Source organism: Trachurus trachurus (genome assembly GCF_905171665.1).
Source record: "Trachurus trachurus genome assembly, chromosome: 13".
In the NCBI taxonomy this organism is placed as follows: Eukaryota; Metazoa; Chordata; class Actinopteri; order Carangiformes; family Carangidae; genus Trachurus; species Trachurus trachurus.
In genome coordinates this window covers 19,639,747-19,662,388 of record NC_139892.1, presented here as the reverse complement: position 1 = coordinate 19,662,388, position 22,642 = coordinate 19,639,747, and the positions used below count along the sequence as shown (strand labels likewise).

The following is a 22,642-nucleotide window of genomic DNA, read 5'->3' as shown; positions in this document are numbered from 1 at the left end:
GTGAGGCTGTGAAGGAGGAAATAGACGCTGCAAGTCACCTTCAGGCATCTGCACCATGGGAAACACTTTTAAATATACATCACCACGCAAAGTTTCTCATGTGAGCTCAACGCACTCACGCTGCACATATGTAAACACTCAGGCTGTGCATACATGGTTGAATATGCATACATGCCCGTTTGAAAACACGCTCGCACGCACACACTCACACACATACACACACACACAGATAATTAATGGTGGTGGCGAATCCCCCTCAGCTGTGGGAGAGTAAATTGCTTTTTCACCCTCCACAGATTTCAGTCCGCTCGTTATGTTGATGATGCCAGAGCCGCTCACAGAAGCACAAACTGTCTGCTACAACCTCCCTCCTCCTCTCTCCTGCCTCCCCCGCATCCCCAGATACACACTGCACATTTTTACAAAGCTGTAAATTGTAGACAGTATGTATATACTATGTGGTGGAACCAGATATCTTTTGTATTGCAGTTGCCACCCCCTAGTGGTTGTTCTGTGTAGCTCTTCCATTGACCCCAGCAATAAAACGTGTCCCAGTCACATTTGAAGCTGGCTTAATACCTTCCTGTTCTTCATGGTTATACATGGTATCACCTGTAAGTGACGTCTATCTATAATTGTTTCATGCTTAGATACAGTATTGTGTTAATGTATAAGAAAATGGTCTTGCTTTGTAATTACAAGTCTTGATTTTGTCTACAGTGTTTCTCAAAATCCCATTTACAGTAAATTACCAAGCCAGTGCCGATGAGCTTGTTTTGTTTTTTTTGTTTTACATGTGAATATGTTGCATTGTACATAACATGTATTGGTTGTGGTTTGAAATAAACAAATGAACGGAGCTGTCTGTATAGAGTATACGTCCATGGGGACAACCCTTAGTGAGGACACAACACATAATGCCTGAGAACACGATCAATTCTGTATATATCACAGACAATATGATGGAGCAGATATGTTTGTGAACATGCAATGATGACGCAGGTGTTTTGCACATCTCAGCAGAAAATTGTCTTTATCAGCATTGTGTGTGTGTGCGTGTTTGTTTGTTTATGGGGAACTTATGCAATTGCAATCCACATGGGTGAAAAGGTCACTGGGGGAGGCCACTCCAGGTCTGCTTAGGGTCAATTCACTACACTCAGTCATTTTCCTCTCGCTTTTTAATTGTTTACATCTCCCTGTGGTATACTTTCTCTGTTCCTGTTAAACCCACCTCTTCTGTCTATTGAGCCCACCCCCGCACTATATTACTTATTATTATGATGATTACTAGTTTATTTGAAATGCTAGGAGAGTGATTACAGTAAATGTAACATCGGTATGGTCAGTAATCACTGTTCCACTCTAATCATGATTGTTTGAGAGTTTCAATCAAATTTCCACCTGGCCCCTCCTCCTATCCAGTATATTCCTCTAAAACTTTAGTGTAAACTTGGATCAAGTCAACTTTTATAAACAAATTCACTGCAAAGTGAAAAGCAGACATTTCATCATAACGTCATTCCCAAAGTTAAAGTCTCTCTCAGTTCAAGATGAGGAGAGAGTCAACCATTCATTCTTCTCCTCCCACCTGGACTATTGTAAATCGCTTTACACCGTTATTAGTCACTCGTCCTTGTTCCGCCCACAGTCAGGGCAGAAATCTTCTGCTGAGCTTTTGTCTGGCTTCAGAAAAGGAGACAACACCTCCCTCATACATTATTTGCTTCCGCTCTCTGACTGCTTATTTACTCCAGAAGTAACTTAAAGTGTTTCTTCCTGATTTACCAACACTGTTTACGCTGCCACAAGATCTTTTATATTCCCGTTCATATCTCCATGTTACCCTTTTGCTGTAATGCTTACTGAAATGAAGAAGGTAAAAGATATAAGCAAGCAAAGCACAGAGAAATTCTCTAGTGAATGTACTGGATATATTATCCTGCACCATCATGCCATTGAAAGAACCAGAGATATATACGTAACGTAACAGTGGAGTTTTCTCATTTTTCACCAAAAATTCATTTTGAGTATCACTGATGCCTAATGGAGGCATTAATGTCTTTTCCATGCCCTTATAACATTTTCTTTTTACCCAACTTTTGCCATGGCAATGCTACATTTTGTAATATGTTACGGTTCTATCACTGTCACATCACTTATAAATACATCTTCTGGAATTCATCATTAACAATCTGGATGATTGTTTGACCAGGATCTCAAATGTGGTGTGAACATTGGTGGCGGTGTATGAAAGGTTAGGTTTTACAGTAATACGAACAGAGGGCCCAGCAGGATGAATATTGTCCTCCTGGTCCTCTGAGACATTTCTGCTTGAGCTCAGTAGCAAATTACCTCGATTTAACACTGTAAAAGCCTGAAACCTCTGAAGAAATCAAGTTAATGAGCAGAATGTGTGGAGTCCATACCCTGAAGAACTCCTTTGTAGAGCCTGAGTCCAATGTCCCGTAGGCGATCTCTGTCTGTTTGGCCAAGTCCTCTGCACTCTCTATGGGCGAGACCATCCTCTCCACAGTGAGGAAGGCAGCCAGGTTGGCTGTGTAAGAGGAGATGATGATGAGGGTGAAGAACCACCACACACCTCCAACAATACGTCCAGACAGAGACCTGTAGAGAAGACAGTGGAGTGGAGGTGATAAAGATGATGGGAGTAAGAGGTGGAAAGATACATAAGGTTAACAAGGAAGTAATGAGGAATGAGAAGATTCGGGAGATGAGGGGAAGGAATTGCAGATGAGAAATTAGAACAATGTTGAGAAAAAGACAAAGGAAAAGAAGAGAGTAAAGGATAAAGGGATACAAAGAACATGAAAGAAAGAAGGAAAAAAAGAGAGGGGAGGAAACACAATTAAGGCTAACTCCTGAATCAGAGATAAGCAACACAACACACTGCAGGGTAACAAAGCATTTTCAGCACCAAAGTGTGCATGACTCTGAATAAGACAGTGCTGCCAAGGTAATTGTCTTTCAACCCTCAAACTAATTCAGCACCAACAATAACAAAGGTTACATGAAACAGATTGTAATCAGGGTGCGCCTCCATCTCTCCAATCCTCATCTCACCTTCCCGTTCCTCCATGTTTACTTCCTTTATCTAGCAATTGTGAACAGAAGCACCAAAGTAAGTGGCAATTCACTTTGTTTACATGGACTTGTTTTTACAGAGTAAAGAAAGAAGGAGAGCAAGCAAGAGTGACCATATTAGAAAAGAAGGACACTAAGATGTGAGAAGGTGGAGCAATGTTGGGTTTCTTTTTGATCGCTGTGGTCAATAAAAGACCATAACATTTTGATCATCTCCATGATCTCTACAGCATGTATCCCCCAAACATCTTTACACATAGGCCTCCTGTATACAGAGTTAACATGATTAAATAACTCCAAGATAAATGTGCCATATACTGTAGCTCACTGGGTTGAGCAAGTGCCCCATAGACAGAGGCTATAGTCATCGCTGCAGAGGCCCCGGTTCAATTCCCCCAGCTGCCCTTTGCTGCATGTCATTCCCTCTCTCTTGTCTCCCCATTTCCTGTCTCTCTCCGACTATCCTGTCAATGAAAGGTGTAAAATCCCCCCCCCCCCCAAAAAAAATAAAAAAAAAATAAAAATAAAAAAAATTATAAGATGAATGGAAGATGAAAACCAAAAGCAGTTGACATGTAAGAAATAAAACAGCTTTAGCAAAAATATTTGAAAAAAATAAAATAAATAGAAAAAATATTTGTTTCAATACAGTATTAGAATATTGATACAGTAAACCAGAAAACTTGAGTTTTATTGAGACAATCACTTTGTCCCCCACTGCCAGTTGCAAGCCAACTAACAGCATGAAACATACAGGATGCTAACTCACTAATTGTTTTGATGTGTTTGTTAGTCACAGACTTTGGTGCACAACACGCTCCTCATCTGAGTCTGGGCCTGACGGAGGCTCAAACACATAACTGAGTCTCTCTGATGTTTCCCCCTGCCAACTACCTGGAAACACATCGTCCGTGTCAGTACAAAGAGTGAGAGTTTTCATTAGCAAAAGCCACTAACAGCTGTGTCAACCACTGCAAGTCATAAGCTAACAAACAAACAATAACTCTTCTAGTTAGCAATTTTGGTGCACAATAAACTGCCCCAAAACTCCTGAGTCTTGTCTGACTGAAGCTCAAACGTGGCTGAGTCTCTGCGACATTTTCTCCACTAATCATGTTGACAACACTGTGTCACCTACAGTAACACACGCAGATGTGGTGGGCGGGGCATAAGGCCTGATCCAGATTTCCTAATGAGGAAGTTGTTGTAGATGTCTGGAGAGGACCAGACTGAATCAAGACTGAATCTCTGGCTGTAAACACTGTTAACACCATGAAAACACTGTCATATTATCATCTTTCAAGTTGATTTGTCATGCCTCCAGATCATCTACAGAGTCAAATACATTAGTATTAATTTGGATTCAAGTTTCTGGCTCCTTGGCAAATGAGAGTCTATTGTTCCCTCCCTTGTAGCTCTGTTTTTTTGTGTGTGTTTTTTATGTGGTACAGTAAGTCTCCGCTGTGTTCACCTGTGAGCTGCCAACTTTGTCTATGGTCTGGTGCTGGGCAGACAGTGTATACTGGGTCTTAGCAGGGCTGAAATAAACTGCAGAACCATGTAAGGTTCATCCCTACATTTTTGTTCATATCCTCATACATGCATCCAAAAAATACGGCCAAACCTTCCTTGGACAGGTAGCTGCTTGGTGATGACCTCCACTCTGATGTGAAAGCAGCAATGTGTGAGTTATTTTTAGGGTGAGTTGGGTTTTAAGGAGTGCGTGCTGGAGAGAGAAAAGAGCAGTGAGGTAGCTGAGAGGTGCAGTGACGCCTGACTCGGCATAAATTGTCACCTTTCGGAGCAACTCCGCATTCTGCTGCTCTTCAAAAGCCAGCGCACCTCTTAATCCTCCCACACACACATACGCACACACTCACCTATGAATTGATAGTGTTTGTCCTTGAGGCATTGATCTGTTTACCTGAATTAATGAAACTGGCGTATACTGTAATGAATTCCCCCGAGAAGAAGTTGTTAGGTTGTGTTTTTATTTATTACGAGACCAAAGAAACTTTTTTTAAAGCAATGGTCAGGAGACTAAAGACTAAAAACATTTAAAGGACTAGCTCTGATTGAAAGCTGGTTGCTGTTATCAATGGAAAGGCTGGTTATAATGACAAAAGATTAAATAATATGTTTGTCTTGCATTTCCAAATAACAAGATGATCACCATGACAGTGTTTAAGAAGGAGGAGGACGTGCAAGAAGGTGAAGAAGAAGAAAAAGGGAAGGAAGGAATGAGGCTGCCATATTAGACATTCATTTTCATAGCTTTCTTAGGGTCTCCTACAGAGGACAGCAGGGGCATGTGATCTGACTGGTTGGATGCTAAATGAGCTGTGACAGCGTTTTTAATCTGACCTGATGGAGTGAGCAGACATCCAAAAGAGAAGGGGGGATAAATGCATGGCAAAGCAAAAGAGACCGATGGCCAGAGCACAGACAGAGAGAGAAAGACAAAAATGGAGAGGCGGAGAGAAGATTCAAAAGTCCCCTGTGTGTACCCTAATGCTTTGTATGTTCATGTTATTGCCTCATGAACTGCTGAGGCAGAGGGCAGTTGCATTGATTTGTGTACATTGCATTTTGGGAGAAACCTGTAACATGTAAGGAATCTGCCTTATTGATCATTTAAGTGAGATGTGTCCTCTGTTTCTGACCCATTGCTCACACTGGGAGCACTGGGCAGCTACAGCGTTTCCCGTCATCAGGGTTCAGGGAGTATTCTGGAAACACTTTACTGCAACCCCTCTAAGCTTTTGGACTGAAAAGCAGACAGACTTTAATAGAAAAGCAGAAACATTTTTTTAAAAACAACTGCTGTGTAAATGAACTCGTTTTGACTTGGATGAATAAAGTAAGATTTTTTAAATTTGGCTACAGCAGCGACACAAAGCTTCACAAATTATTTTTTTGTATGTGTGCAAAAGCCAACTGAACAAACTTCGAACACAAACCTTGTTAAGTATGAGAAATCAGTGTACTTGAAATGCTACACCCACAGACTCATGAGCACAGAGGGAATTTTGCTGAAAGAATTTAACCTTTTTATTATAGCATAACTCCCAAAATAAAAAGCTTGCTGCAAAACAACACTTTATTGAAATGTACAAAGATATGTCTATATTGGGGAATTGTAAGTGCACTTGTTAAAAATATTCTGGGATGCGCCAGCCCAAATACTTGGTTTATCTTGGGAACAGTGAAGGTGCTGTGATGAGAGAACATCACAGCACCTCTACCCGACCAAAGTTGTACAAAGTAAGAAAGCTGTTCCCAGAAATTGGCCAAAATATTTATTATTTGTTATTTTATTCCGTATTTTGTTGTTTACATGTGTCTTTTTTTGTATTGGTGTTGCCACACTGTTCTCTTCATATGCTAGTTGAAAACTCAAATTACGTGAGAAAAATAAATTGCATGCAAACAGTGTTCATCAGCTGATTGGAGCGGTCACCCAAAAACAAACATGCTGCGTTCTTGCAACTGCATTTCTAGCTGTGTTTTGTTGGAGGATATCTGCTTGATGGATGAATTTCTTAGGTCCATAAATATTCCTGCAGCAGCAACTGAATGCCTACAGTAGGCTATAGTGCATTTTCACAACAATTTGTTTTGGATAGAGACAACATTACTTTAGACTCAGTTAACCAGAGATGAAACATCCACAACTTGCTTGCAAAAAATAGGGGCTATAAAAAAAATCCACATCTTTTTATTCTTTTTAAGGTGTTCCTGCATGTTCCTGAAAGTTCAGGTAAGGATTTCAGAGCAAAAACATATGCTGGTGAAAAAAAAGATATTGTACATAAAACCAGATCTCACCCATATTGCATATAACTGACTGGGATGTTTAATCCAAGACAGAGCATCTACAGTAAAACGGCTACATATCTCTGGGGTCATGACAACTACACTGCAGAGAATAGAGAGATGGATTGGTTGAGGACAACATGATGAACAGCATGTCTCCTTCTAAATGTGTGTCCTTGATTTGTTTTTGAGTGTGTGTGTGTGTGTGTGTGTGTGTGTGTGTGTGTGTGTGTGTGTGTGTGTGTGTGTGTGTGTGTGTGTGTGTGTGTGTGTGTGTGTGTGTGTGTGTTAACCAGTGTTTGGCCTTGGAGTGAAGTTGGAGAACACGTTTACCCACCAAAGGCCAATGGAGCGTGTTTGATTCGGATGAGATATGTACAGTAAGAGTGTGAGTGCGTGCTCATTTGTGCACATACCCTTTGCTGCTGTTCAGCACACAGCCTATGCATTGTGGTGTATATCAGTGGTGCCGTCAGGATTCAATTTCATAGTACGCACAGTCATGGGTGGGCTTCAGAAGTGACGTCCTTGATTTTGAATTCTTTTTTATGCCTGTGTGAGTGAGCATTTGAGGCAGTGTAAGGCACTGTGTGTGGTGCTTGTGTGTGTAGTTGTGTGGCGTGTGTTGGTATGCAACAGGCGAGTCGTTCTATAGCGGGTCATGTATCATCTATGATAGCCAACAGATTGCCTCTGCAATCCTCTGTGTGAAAGATTAATGGCATGCTGTTCCTCTTTCTCTCGCTCACACACTCACACACACACACACACAGCACTGAGCTATGCAATTTCTTGTCATACAGTGGACCTAACATAAGTGCGTGCATGCGTCTTGCAAATGCTTTCTTTTTTTAAATCTCTATTAGACCTTATGGAAGACAGAGATGTTCCATGTAGTACAACTCTCTACTTAATTCTTCAGATCATGCGTTTTGTCAGTATGATCATCGCAATCTTCTAGGAATACCTGCTGACACCATTGCCACAGCAAAGCCACACACACACACACACACACACACACACACACACACACACACACACACACACACACACACACACACACACACACACACACACACACACACACACACACACACACACACACACACACACACACACACACACACACATCACCAACAACTGAATAAACAATTGTTGGATGTTGATTCCCTAACTTATCAAGACTGTCCCCCCAAGACAAACAACAGAATGAGACGATAAAGCAAGAGTCCCAAAACATATGTTTCCCTTCAACTAACCAAGTCCTCTGGTGGCTGTAGTAATTGTATGTGCACTGCAGAGGAGACGTTACTGTGATGTTATTGTAGAATGACAGAGTCTGTGTTGAGAGGGGGTCGGCTGCATGGAAGAGTCAACAAGACATCAGACGTCAATGTGTGAGAGAGCCATGTTCGCTCCTTGTCTCCCAACAGTGTGACCACAGTCCTTCACCAACCTTAACCACTTATTTATTGCTGTAACCTGACAAAACCAAATCTTAACCATGGCACTGTCCCCACATAAAACTATTCGCCAAATTATTAGAATATCAGATACTTAGTCTACTTAGCATTAGGTCAATTCATTTGAAGGACCTTTCAGCACATACAAATTGAAATTGTGCAATATTTTAGTTAATGACCAAATACTTGCAAAATCCAGCTGGTTGATATTTTTTTCTGTGATGCTACCTAAGTTTTGCTGCCACCATCAGCTCAGTTACATAAGTCAGGGCTTAAAATGCTACTATTTACGGTGGCATTACAATAACCTACATATGTCATTTGCCTGTTTTTGTATTTTTGTTGTTTATTCAATGCCATTTTACAGTACTGTAATGTCCTCCTATTGCAATATTTTGGCTATTTTACTTTGCTGTAACTTTTATTTCATTCTTTTGTCTTTTAAATACAATTTTAATGTCTTCTGAATATCTTTTTTTAATGTATTTATTTTCATTGCTTTTGGTTCTGTTTTTATTGTTATTTAAGTGCTTTTGTTTCTCTGTTTATTGTCTTTGAAATGCAATTTTAATGTCTTCTTAATGTCTATTTTTAATGTATTTCTATGCCTCAGTAAACCACTTTGAATTCCCATGTGTTTGAATGGAGCTACATAAATAACCTTTCCTTGCCTCCAAGAAAAGTGATGAAATCATATTTTCAAACTATTTCGGACACACCAGTCATCATGGGTGGCATGCGTTCCATTTGATTATGCAAATCATGAGCTTGTTAAAAACTCATTTCCGTGTTTGTTAAGGCCTGCTGACAGGGGAAATGCAACACTTTCTGCTGTTCTGCGATTGGGGAGCAAACAAGTCATGGTTTATCAAGTGAAGATTGTAGATATGTTAATAAATTCTGAGTTTGTCACTTACTAGTGTGTCTGATGTTTTGGGAAATCAAAGCGTGAATGTTTGATCAGGACACAATAGAGGATCAGAGGGACACTGAGAAAGTTTCTCCTCATTCTCCTCCTCATCTTTTACCTCTCTTATCGTTCGCTTATATATATAACACGGGTGTGAAACAAAGTAAATTGACTGATTGATTGAAACAGCCAGAGAGACTCAACGGTAGATTGAGGCAGAACAAAGGGCATAAAGGCAAACAGACACACATGAAAGCAAATCAGATGAACAGATTAAAGATTAAAGGTGCAACAGGCAGATAATGGAAGGCATAATAAAATAAAACAATAAGCGGGATCATGAAGGTGAAGTAGAAAAGAAGACACCCAGCATGAGTAGAACAGTGAAAGGATTATTAATAAGATTTATTGTACTAAAAAAAGTGTAAGGACTGGGTTGACTGGATTTTGCTCAGTGACCTTGAGAGTAATCATTAATAAGCGAGTAAGCCTCAGTGCTCCACTGTAGTTAGTTAGTCATGCCATTAGCTGGATCTGTTGCTACCATTAACTATTCAACACACCCACAGCCATTTACTCAATACTTACACATGACACTCACAAGCACACACAAGCACACACATAGAGAAGAGAGCTGTAATTTCAGATGTTTATTGACAGAGACAGATCCAATCCCTCTGGGATGTTCACTGGTGATCACTTTATCTATCTGCCCCTCTCTCCTGCACTTGCTCTTGGTCGCTCTCAGTGTACATCCTGTCACTTATTTTGCAATTTATTTATTTCCACTTTTTTTGAAATTCCAGCCTCATCACCTAACTGTCAATCACTTTGTTCCCTCCCTTTCGTGCAGCGACTGGGCCAATCACTGATATAAGGGTCCCACTAGCCTGGGCTTACGTAAAAGATGACAGGTGGGTGGTGCAAATGCCACCTCAAGGTCATTCTGACAATGTGTGTGAGTGTGTGTGAATGTGCTTATGCCTGCCTGCCTGCCATTACCTTCTGCTTGACAGAGCATGTATACATCTTAGAGAAAGAAATGTTTGATGTGTTTCATGAAACGGACAGACAGACATGCCAGATGGACAGACAGACAGACAGACAGACAGACAGACAGACAGACAGACAGACAGACAGACAGACAGACAGACAGACAGACAGACAGACAGACAGACAGACAGACAGACAGACAGACAGACAGACAGACAGACAGAGAGTTCAGAATGAGTGTGTTACACTGTGTCTCCCAGACTGCAGAGATGACTGCAGCAAGGAGAGAGGGACCCACACTGAATATAAATGGACCTACAATGGAAGCTCAATACACAACACACACATCCTCAAATGCACATACGGTATACACAGTGTATTAAGTCTAAACATATGGACCAGTTGGCCGACAGATGCTCATGAAGGTTATAAGACAGAGACGACATATAATACAAGAGGAGGATGCGTACTTCTAAGGAAAACACCAATACAACGTAAATAGCTAACCAGAGAGCCTGTAAAGAATACACATACAGATGCTTCAGAAGTCAACATATATAATAGACAATAAGTTATCTTCCTATAGGCTGCCTTTTCTATTTATTCCCACCTGCACTGTAAAAGTCAACCTCAATACTGCAGCAGTTGCAGCACAGCAGAGGACAGAGTGTTTTCAGATCAGGAGGTGTAGTGGGTATCAACAGTATTCACATCTCAATTAACACCACTTAAATCAGCTGGTCACAGGACTACTGTAGAATAAAGAATGAATAAAAGCTCATTTTTACTTTGATGGTATTCAAACTCATATGACATCAGTTTAATGGTTTAAAAGTAAACGTGAGTCTATTTTCTTAATACAAAATAAAATGTGAAATATTGGTTATTTCAGTTGGTTCAGAAACTCGAGGGACTTGCCTGGTCAGCGGGGATATGTCTGATTTGATAATATCTTTGTCTTTGTTGGAGCTACAGCACATTTCTGCTGTCAGTGAAGTTGGCATTATGACTTTGCCTGCCTGCAAAGGTGAACAAAGGCACGGGAGATTAAAGGAAATGTACAGAAGGGGAAAGAAAAAGATGATATGACATGATGATATGCATGATACGTCTCCCTTTCTAAGGACATGATCTAGTGTTTCTGCCAAGCACAGTGTTACAGTGGAGGCTCATCCATCACATGGTTTTTATGGCAGAAAGCCTGGTCTGCAGGCTTATTTAATTTCTTCATCAATTAATCTAATGAACAAGTTAATTTAACTCTTTGAACATGACCTCTTTTGAATTTTCTGCCTCTTCGTGTGTAATTATAAATTGTGTCATTACTTTGGCGTTTCAGTCAGTCAGTTTATGAGGAATGGTTTTTATGCGAGTACGTGTTTGATGTCCGAGCAAGTCGGTCAAAGCCCATCGCTCCCTGCAGCAGGAATGTAGCCCAGGGAGTGATGATTACAATTTTTCCTTCCCTCAGACTCCTTCACTACAATCAGTGGCTATAGGTTGATGCTGGGGCGGAGGTGAGGCTGATTAAATGCTATGCCCAGGCAGAATGATGATGGTGATGATGAAGCGGAGTGGTTTAGCAGTAGAAGTTTGACAGATTAAATAAGACTATGTGCGTGCTGGGGATGTGTGGCAAAGAGCAGACAGTCTAATGAGTGCAGCAGCACTTCATTTGTGCTTTGTTTGTGTTTGCCTCAAAACCATTGAGAGGCAGTGACAAGTGTCGCAGGCAGGGAGCTTGAGTCATGTCAACTGACCTGGATGATTAGTAATGATGACAATGACCTCTGGTGACACTATACAACTAATTGTATCCTGCATAGTCGTGAGAGGCTCAGTGCACTTAAAACAAACTGCTGATTAAATCACTCGTCACTTTTTATATGTACAGCTGAATGCAACACTAAGACTGACCTCGGGAAGAGACTCTCCAAGTCTGCACTGCCATCACCACTCAGATGATTCATTACATCTCACCACTCTCTTTCAACACTCCTGCTTTTAGACATGGTCAGATAACAAGGTGTGTGAATTAGTTGGTTCCAAACAGACAGAACCCCTTTACCTATGGTGCCACCACTGACACAAGGAAACACAAATTTGGAGAGCATCTTCATCAGTTTGACAAGACTATGCTGCAAATAATCACCGGAAACACAAATAAGTGGTGAACCTGGCTACGACTTGTTGTTTGATGCCCAGCAGTTGTTGTGGTGTAGGTTTTGAGCTGTACTCAGTCTGCAGAGAAGGACTCTCGTACAGTAAAACAAACAAAGATTTATCAAATCACAGGGGAAATAAAGAACACACGGACAGGAACATGCAGGAACACCAAGCAGGAAAACTGGATCTCTGACCATGAACACAAGGGACGAATGCAGGACCATGGGGCATGTAACACAGATGAACCGACAAAAGACAACAGGAAACACTGAGGTTGCAGCAAGTTTGTGTATTTGCATGTCTTGCAAACGTTTTTTATGTTGCAGCAAACATCATCATTCTATTTCTCTCACACCCCTCTAGCACCACAACCTCCCCCAACTCACTGTGAAAGAGTCATTTAGCTTATGTTTGTCACTGTGTCTCTATATTACAGTTAAATGCTACATACCTCCACAGCTCTGCTCTGCACACACCAGGGGGTTGCGTACCACAATTCAAATAAATGTTTTCATCAATTTTCTCCCACATTACAATGGAAACAGAGCCCCACCACTGAATATAGCTTCTGTGCCAGTCTCTGAACCAACAAATTATTAGTTTTTGAGATGCTTTTATGAGAAAGACACCTGAGACTTAAGTTTAGATGTGAAAAGGACGAACAAAACAGAAAGAACAAGAGGAAGAAAGGGCGTGCAAGTGACAGATTTCCCATTGTATGAATATAATCTGGCATTTTGACTGAGTAATCCTGACCTACAGAGGAGTTGTGCTGTATTGGAAGTGACAGGGCAGGGTGATTTACACGAACACTGGATTTGTGTTAAGTATCACATTATCGCTATGACAGGTGTAGCTTATGCACACACACCTGTATCAGAGCCTGCAAGTGACTGAAAGGTCTGAATGTGTGTGTGTTGGGATGTTATGAAACTGCACACAGGGCGTTTTATTCTGCATATGTGTGTGCAAATGTGTGAAGCGTCTGTGTATTTATGTGCACATTGTGCGTGTTTGCGTGAGTGTGGCTGCGTGCAGGTGCTGTGAGTGTTTTCTGTGTTGGGGGCTAGAATTGGCCTGTCAGTCACAGTAAAGTGGGAAGGAGTAGGAGACGACAGGTGTCGGAGAGGGGGGAGAAGAGGGAGTGAAAGAGATGGATGAAAGAGCAAAGGAGAAGGGCAGAGGAGCTAAAGAGGAAGAGGAAGAAAACAAAGTTTGGGCAGCTAATTTATAAGTTTGGTTACTTTCTCAAACACTGAGCTGATGGTAATGCAGTGGAAATGCTTGAGAGCAGCAACAGAAAGTTAAAGAATGTACTAAGTTCATGTCCATACAGTGTTTATATTACAACGTGATGAACCAGTGCCTTTATTCAAGTCAAAACCTCCCAACAACAACTGCTTCTCACTCCTTTTACCCAATTACATACAGTATCATGTTGGGGAATCAAAAAAACTCTGGATATTAAAAGTCAATTTGAATTTGTAATGATGCATCTCTTCCCAACACAATCACTGTGAAAAATATCACAGAATCTGGACTGGACATGCTCTGATCACAGCGTTGTAAGATGTCATATCAGAAAATCTTCAGATACGCTCCAGATATTAATCTCTGGATTCTCCGAGGTTTTGGCACAGTGAATATGAACCACTGACTGCTTCATCTCCACCTCTATGATGTAGTGAGAAGTGCCAATTCACATATTTGCAACCAGTTCTAATTATTCTACTCTCAAGCCCCTTTTGTTCAGTGGCTTTCACTTTTCCCTCTTCTTTCAGCTCATCACCTATCACTCTTTTCTGTCATTTGTTTTCGACGCACTCACTCCCAACTACTCCTTCTCTCCTTAGATTTGCTCCCTAAAGGTCTTGAGGATGACGGCCATGAATATTTCACTAAACTGCATTCTCAGGTTATCAATAATAAAATGCCATATTCTTATAAATATTCTAAAAATACTGCTGGACTCGGCCTCTTCAGTGGTGCATTAAAAATTCATACACACCTAGAAAACCCGCTAAATCTCCCACCATTGCACACCCATATGTACCGTGGAACTGCGTGCAGGTGGGTTCTTCTCACTGTTGTGTATGTGAGTGTGTTTGTGTGTTTCCAGCACATCTTAAGCTTCTGTAGCACACGGTGTCTTGGCGTATCAGTCCAGTTCAGAAAGCCAGAGAAGTGCTAAGAGAGGTGATTCACATTGTCAACAGTCTGAATCACCAAAGCCTAATACTACAGCACTCTAACATTGTAGGCAGTTAGACACACAGACACACTATTCACAGCCCACACACACACACACACACTCTCTTTTGAACACACCCTGCCTACTGACTCAAATACTTCCATTCTATGTCTGTCTGACTCATGCATTCACAAATGTTATCTGTTTGTCTCGCACACTACACTGCACCTCACTTACCGTGGTGAGATGTCGCAGCCCTGTTGCATGAAAGCTCCCAGTGAGAACCAGAGGGAGTTGAAGATGCCAAACTCGTTGGGCGGCTGGTCAGTGGGGCCCTGCTCCGTGGCACCCTCCTCTGGCTCCTCTGCGTGCCACTCATATGGACTGAAACGACTCACCTGGGAGGTAAAGAAAAGAAAGAGATGATGGAGATTGTTAAGGTCTATAAAGGAAGACAGGCCGTGTGGGTATATCGAAATGTGCATAGCACATTCATAAGACCTTTCACAAGGTGTTCGTAATGCATTCGCGATGGCTTCATAAGGCATTTACAGTATACATCGGGTTACATTGCTATGGAATAAAAAACTGGGAATTTGTTTCAGTTAGTCCCCTAATTGCACCTGGACATAAAAGAACAAAATACCCACATTCAGCATTCTATTGCAATGGTTCATGAAGGCCTCACAAAACAGTCACAAATGCGTAGTGTGTTACCCAGATGTTTCATCAAAGTCCCTTTATCACACCTGGCAGTAGGCCTGCTGGGATAAAATACCAATTTGTACGAAGGCTAAATTAAAGTCATCAATGTAGAATTGATGCATTGTTTGCTTTGTTCAAAGTTGCCCAGACACCAAACCATTCCAGTGGTAGCATCATTTGCCATTTATTTATGATCCTACACCACCTGTATAATAAAGTGACATACAAATTAACATTCATAAACCATGAACAACACCATGAAAGGTTTACAAATAACTCTTTGCCCTTATGAAGCCTTCACTGACTGTATTGTTAAGTGATCAGATGCTCTAGCCGAACTCTGAATTTTTTCCCCTGGAAGCCAAAAAAGAGCGCTACGCTTTCATCCCTGAACCTGAGTCTTTAATAAGTCTTCCAACAGCTGCAGTCCACCAACCAAGCTCATCCTCTCACTTCTGTGTTTCAAAACCACTCACCAAAAACAGCACAACGCTGACTCCAATGTAAGCGAACACAATACACATCCAGATCTCGTAGGCCAGTGGGTCCAGGAAAGAGAAAACACCTGGTTTAGACTTCTGTGGCTTCTTGATCATGATGGAGATGCCCAGAGACATGAAGGGCTTCGAGAAGTCGATCACTTCTTCTCTCACCAGAGTGATGGTCAACGGGGCCACAGCTATTTCTGCTTTCTACAAAAGAAAATAAAAGTGGGGGTTGGTGTTTTGTTTTGTTTATAAGGCAGTGCATGTGATTTGCTGCAGCTATATATAAAACAGGTGAGAAGAAACTGTCTATGAACCCTGCTGTCATTAGGGGTAGAAGGAAAAAGGAGAGAGGAAGAGAAACTGAAATAAAGAGAGAGTAGAAGTGTAGGATCAGTTTATTTGAAGCAGGAGCAATTAAGGGAAGGGAATGAAGGAAATAAAGGAAGCAAAGAAGGGGGAATGGTGCTGTGGGTGAGAGAAGAAGGGGAGATTGAAAGGTTGAGAGAGAGAGAAGAGCTGCAGGGAAAACTAGTACAATGACAGAGAAGTAATTCATACATAGGCATGAAAGTGACACTGCCAGAATATAAATTGGTCAGCAAAGTCTCATATACATCTGCATGTGTGCTCACCCCCACACACAAAATCTGTAAGAGTCAAAAACATCATTCATTCAGCACACTGAGTATCTGTTTCTAAGAGGCGAAGTGTGTCTAAACAGCATCTGCAGTCTTAACGGAAAAAGAGGCGACAATAACGGCATATCAAATAACCTCCCTCACTACAAGGATCGGATGTTGGGATGAAAGGAAAAGAAACAGCAAAAGAAAGAGAAGGAAATCAGAAGTGATATGAAAAAGAAAACCAGGGAGTAGAAAGCAGAGGGATATATATATATATATATATATAAAATTACAATGCACAACAGAAACAGATGAAATAAATTAGAGCTAGACAGTAGGAGACAAAAGTACACAACATGAAAGAAAAGGAGATGAAAGTCACACAGATAAACATAAAGTAAGGGGCATAAAGACAGAAAAATAACTGTGAAGAGACATGAAGGACAAAGTGCTGAAATGTTTCTCGATGTGGCAGACGAGTCATCGGAAAGGACGGCGAAATGTTGGGAACAAATCAGACCTGATTAGTCAATGCAGCCGTTCTGCTGTGTCACCTTCCACGACACGGATTCTGGAGGCTAATTAATTCTGTCCCTGTTCTGCAGCAACGTCTCCACTTTCACTCTTCCGCAAAGTGACGACTGACATTGTTTTGTGCATGCTGATAAAGTTTGCATTGAGACGAGTGATGTGAAATCCCAGACTGTGTATGGGCATCAATGGCATAATTAGCACGCTTGCCAAATTCTCATAAAAAATAAGTGCACCATTCTAGACACAGCGTATCTGCAGCAGACTACTACGGACGCAGGGTTAGAGAGTTTACTTCCAAAATGGGAGTCATAATGGAAGGATTCAAGGATAACATTAAAATTTAGTGTGATAGCACCAAAGTAGCCTATATATGACCTCTATGAAAATTACAATATTGAAGCAACGTTGCAGCCAGAGATGTGTTGATATGACTTAATTCCTGTGGCCAAAATGTGTGATATCGTTGCATTGGATTTATTTATTTATTTATTTATTACAGCATAGAGCTAAGTTGAACCAGTTATACTGTATGGGCCATCAACATCAACACAATCAACGTGTACTGTACAGTCCATTTCCATTCTTATATATGAACAAATCACTTCCGGGGTCATTGTGTGTACAATTAGAGATTTTAAAGTCTGAATTACTGGAGTCATCAATCAAGACAAATGAAATGACAGAAAATTCAGTTCAGATATTTTCCATCCAAACTTACCCCATACACAAGTTCTCCGACCATGCCATTCCATATCTTTGTCTCTGGGTCTCTGGCTCCATATTTCCCGTCTGGCACAATGGAGATCTTGTATTTGATTCCGATGTGTTTGGCGATCTCTGAAGCCAAGTCCACACAGTATCCCTCGAACTGGTCGTTGCCCTCATAGAGCTCCCAGTTCTTCTTTAGCATCACATAGGGACCCTCCTACAAAACCAGCACAAGGGGAGAAAGACACAACTGTTTGGAGGAACATGACAGCCACGATTATTTAAAAGAAGAAAAATAAAAATAAACTTATCAAAAGGCAACCACAGTTTGGTTGTAAACACTCCACCAGGGAAAAGCTGATACAAAGAAATGAAAATTATACCTCAGAAAAAATCTAGGCATATACATTCTCAAAATAAACATAAATTACTTTTTCTTATCATACCCAGAGGGGCACAACTCTGTGCAATGCAATGTTGCTGACAGATTTCAATTCTGTTGAACCTAGAAATAAATATATACAAAAGCAGGATTTTGATTAAAACATTAGAAGTGAAAAAAGAAAAAAAAAAAAAATCTAAATATATACAGCAGTACCAACTGCTTTTTTTTAACCACAGACCAAAGACAATCTTAAAGTCACACATGTGAAAGTATTTCTGATGATTTAAAACCCATCTTGTCAAGAACAGCCACCAAGGCCTGATAGAAACCGCTGCACAGTTTATAAAATGTGAAAAATAAATATATATACTGTATATATATTAGAACTGGATTTGAAAAGGCCATGTCTAAGGGAGATGTTTTATATCTTGTATTTCTGACTTCCACTATGTTTTATGCCTTTGTCTGACTCGACATGACTCCACTGGGACCTTCACCTGACTCAGAACAACACCAATGCTGAGAGGAGAGAAATGCACAAGAGAGATGAAAAATACAGAGTGGTAGAAAAAAAGGGAAGAAAGACTGCTGCTCTGATAATGTGCTGTGAAAGGTAAAATGATTGCTGTGCATGCGGTTAACAAAGATGAAAGCAAGGACGGACTCTAATGTCGCCTATGAGTGTTTTATGAATGACACATGCACACAGATCCAATCATGTACATGATCACAGAGAAACATGCGCACACACGCACACACACACACACACACACATTACTGCTGTCCACAGAGAAACACACGCGCACACACACACACACACACACACACACACACACACACACACACACACACACACACACACACACACACACACACACACACACACACACACACACACACACACACACACACACACACATTACTGCTGTCCACAGAGAAACACACGCACACATACACACACACACTTTTGAGTGACAGCATATCCATCAGGAGCAGTGAGTTATGGTATTATGCCTGAGGCTGCTCACCCTGTAATCCAACTGAAACCAAGCCTATTAAAATGCTATCAAACCCTTTTTAATCAAAGACTTATCTCATCTAATTAATCAAGCAGGCTTTTATAATATCCAACACTCCCAAGCTATGAAATGGTTTACGGAGATCATAAAACACAATAAAAAAAATGATAACATGTTTTGTATTGAATTTTTCATTCAGGAAATTGGTTCACATTGGAAACAAGGATTTTCAGACTGACATGTTTCACAGAGTGTCAAATGAGCAATAAAATTAGTCAGTTAGAAGAAACATGGGAATCTTAATTTGGTGTCTAAATTGAATAACAATGAGAGCAAGTCCAGATAAGAACAAGACAGGCAGAGGGATTTAAAATAAAACCGTACACTGGAAATTGAACAATACAAAGCACACCTAACATAGGGAAGCTGGATTTGGAAATTGATCCTTGTTCTTTTCAGCAAGGAGCATGAAATGAAGCCATTACCTTTCCTATTTATACACCTGCAGAAGTAATAATGTTCCCATTAGCTTCACCTGTACTTGTGTTTAGCGCTATTAATCAGATGTTAGCATGCTAACACACTAAGCCAAAGACAATGAACATGGTAAACATGTTATTGTGAGGTTGTCATTTTGAGTACCGTAAGTTAGCATTCTGATCTTTAGCTAATGTAAAAGCATCGGTGTGCAAAAGGCCTCCAGCCTTAAACAGGACTAGCATGGCTGCAGATCATTCTTGTTCCTAAATCCAGGATGTTCAGCATCATTTACTACACGGAAACTCCCCATGTTCACACCTGGCATTAACGCACGTCTCGGGTGGACAGCTCTGAATGCAGGTGTGAATGCAGCCAGGACGCACAGAGGACGCATTTGAGATCCAATCACCAGGTTTAGAGGTGATGTGGGCCACATGTGGTGTAAATGCAAGTCATTGAAATCCTCTGCCACAGTTTCATAACAAACCAAAAATGCAGCAGTTTTACATTTTTCACAGTATTTTCTCATACCTTGATTTATTTGTGGCTGCCTCAATGTCAACCTTGACAGTCACATATTGATTTCCATTTTCTTTTTCTTCCTTTTTTCCACAGTTTCAAATGGCTTAAACCTTATTTCATTGGAGAACTGCAGTGCATTGATTCACTCAGCCCCTCCTCCCCTCTGTCTCTCATAATATAAACACACACAGTCGCATTGACAATGGACTCGTTTGTCATAGTCAAGCTGGCTAAAGACAACAACGCATTTGGTCTATGCAAACACAAATTGCGTACATGTTTATTTGCATACAGAGCATAAAAGTGATCACTTGAGATGTATGTGGAGATGCATTTTAATGGCCGCTGTAAATTAACAAACTTAGAGCCGTCCATGTGTGAGCTGATCACGCAAGACGCATGTTAATGATAGGTCTGAACAGGGCCTTAGCTTTCTTTTTGTTGTCAGGTAATAAGAATAATCTTGAATTTACACATGAAAGGTCAATGTATTTAAACAAAATACCTTGCTTTGAAAAAACAACCACACAAATAAGAATCCAGTTGTTCATTTATACTGAACATTTTTTGTCAAACATTTCATCACCAAAATAAAAATAAAAAATAAAAAAGGGGTACATTGTGTAAAGTGGCAGAAGATACAAAAACATCATTATCAGAGCTATTAGCAGGTCCCAGGGTGCTCATGCCATTGAGCCAACATGAAGTAAATTCCCCCTAATACAGTACAGTAGATCAACACAGCCATCAAGACTGCTCTTTAGCAGGGATACAGACAAAAATAAATTAAGATGTGTGCAAAAAAACACGTTTTAAATTTGCAACCCCCTTTGATTTACAGTAAAGCTCACACAATGATTATTTCTTTTTGTTTTGCCCCCCCCCCAAAAAAAAAAACCTTGATGTTTTGCAACCACATTAACTGCGTAGAGACCCACCAAGTAGTACTGACAAAAATGTGACACTGCAGTTTGTCAGAGAACATGCTTGAATTTTGTGGCAGAGATTATTTGGTGCCTTTCCGCAGGTGAATGACACTAAGCTGCCTTTGATATTTTGGTGCATACTCAAAAACAACTCCATTTGAACACAAAGTCAAAAGCTAAACTTTCTACAAAAACAAAAATTGATCCAGCTATGTGTTACAATCAAATCTTTTTTTTAACAAGACAACAAATGAGCCTTCTTCTCAAAATGTTGATACTCATTTGCATTTTCACATAATGTACTGACATTTAAAATACCTTTTTCGATTAACATTTTGCGAAACTCCAGGTCAGAGGCAATACCAGGAGCTCTGTACAGCGAGACCACATCACCACCACATAACCAGTGTCTGGATCCTACAGTGGGAGATTGCAATTGTCTGGAGCCATGAAAAATTGAAGTGCTTTTATGCTTAAATCGCTGAATCCCAGGGAGAATCATTCCTTTAATTTGTTTCAACAGGGAGAATGTCTCTTCTTCCACCTCCATCAAATTACCTACAGGTTCATTATGTTAGAAGGTCATGTATTTGAATCAGAGCAGGTCACTTTGTTGAGTTGATTTAGCACAACGTAAGCAGCTATACTGTACATAAACAGACACACACACATACAGAAACACACATACCAATGGGAGCTCTGCCAAGAGTGGCACAGTTTCACTTTAAAGCATCCTTATGGTTTGTTATCAGTTTGCTCCAGATGCTTTTGTCTCGGTGTGAAGGTAGTAATGCCAACATTGTGTGCGAGTGCATTTGTGTGTACCGGATGTTAGTGTGTATAACCACTGCTAGGAGGAAAGTGTAATGTGGCATCATGAGTGAGGGCAAAAAGAAGAAGGTGAAAAGAGGAGAGAAAATGGGGGCTAAAGATCAGGGGGTTGAAAGGAAAATAAAGAGAAGAGAAATTGGTGGAAAAGCATCTGGAGAGAGGGATGTGTGGTGTGTTAGCCGCATGAAACTACAGAAGAAAGATGAAGGCGCAGATCAGAATACAAACAGAGATAGCTACAGGGAGAATAGACGACAGATAGAAACAGAAAAAGGGGAAAGTGAGAAGGAGAGATAAAGAGAGAGAGAGTGAGAGAATATGACAAAATGAAAAATGGGGAGGAAGGGGAGAGAGAAAGAGACAGAAAGGATGGGCTAAAAAAGACAGATGTAAAGAGGGAAAATGGGTGGGCGAAAGAAGGAGAACAGCTTTGTAGAAGCAAATGGTTGGGGCTGATAAGACATGAAACACTTCACACTGGAGCCAAAAAGGCAGACAGGACTTGCTATGTAAGCCAGTTAGAGAGCCAATGAAAAATACAGGCACCCAACTGGACGGTCACCTAACTGTCCAGTCATTCATTCAGGCTGCCAACTGGATACTCAATCAGTCCAGCATTTAAAAAGCCAGACTGTCACGTAACGAGTTAGCCAACTGCCGGGACGTTTAATCAGCCTGCAAGCATTCATTCAGATGGGGGGGGGGGGGTGGGGGGGGGGGGGGGGGGGGCAAGCCAGGCAGTCGGTTAGTCACAGTCTGTTTGACTCAGTCAGTTGG

General features: G+C 40.9%; 1 protein-coding gene across 3 annotated transcripts in view; it reads right to left on the bottom strand.

Annotated features, from left to right (window-relative positions):
• gria4a (glutamate receptor, ionotropic, AMPA 4a) overlaps positions 1-22,642 on the bottom strand; it is a gene marked incomplete at both ends in the record, with an annotated part of 100,109 nt that overhangs the window by 14,516 nt on the left and 62,951 nt on the right. For all 3 annotated transcript variants that reach the window (XM_083985300.1, XM_083985301.1, XM_083985299.1), the window contains 4 exons: positions 2,430-2,628; positions 14,882-15,042; positions 15,826-16,041; positions 17,713-17,919. In XM_083985300.1, the coding sequence (XP_083841426.1) occupies positions 2,430-2,628; positions 14,882-15,042; positions 15,826-16,041; positions 17,713-17,919 (783 nt within the window). The remainder of the gene's footprint in view (positions 1-2,429; positions 2,629-14,881; positions 15,043-15,825; positions 16,042-17,712; positions 17,920-22,642) is intronic.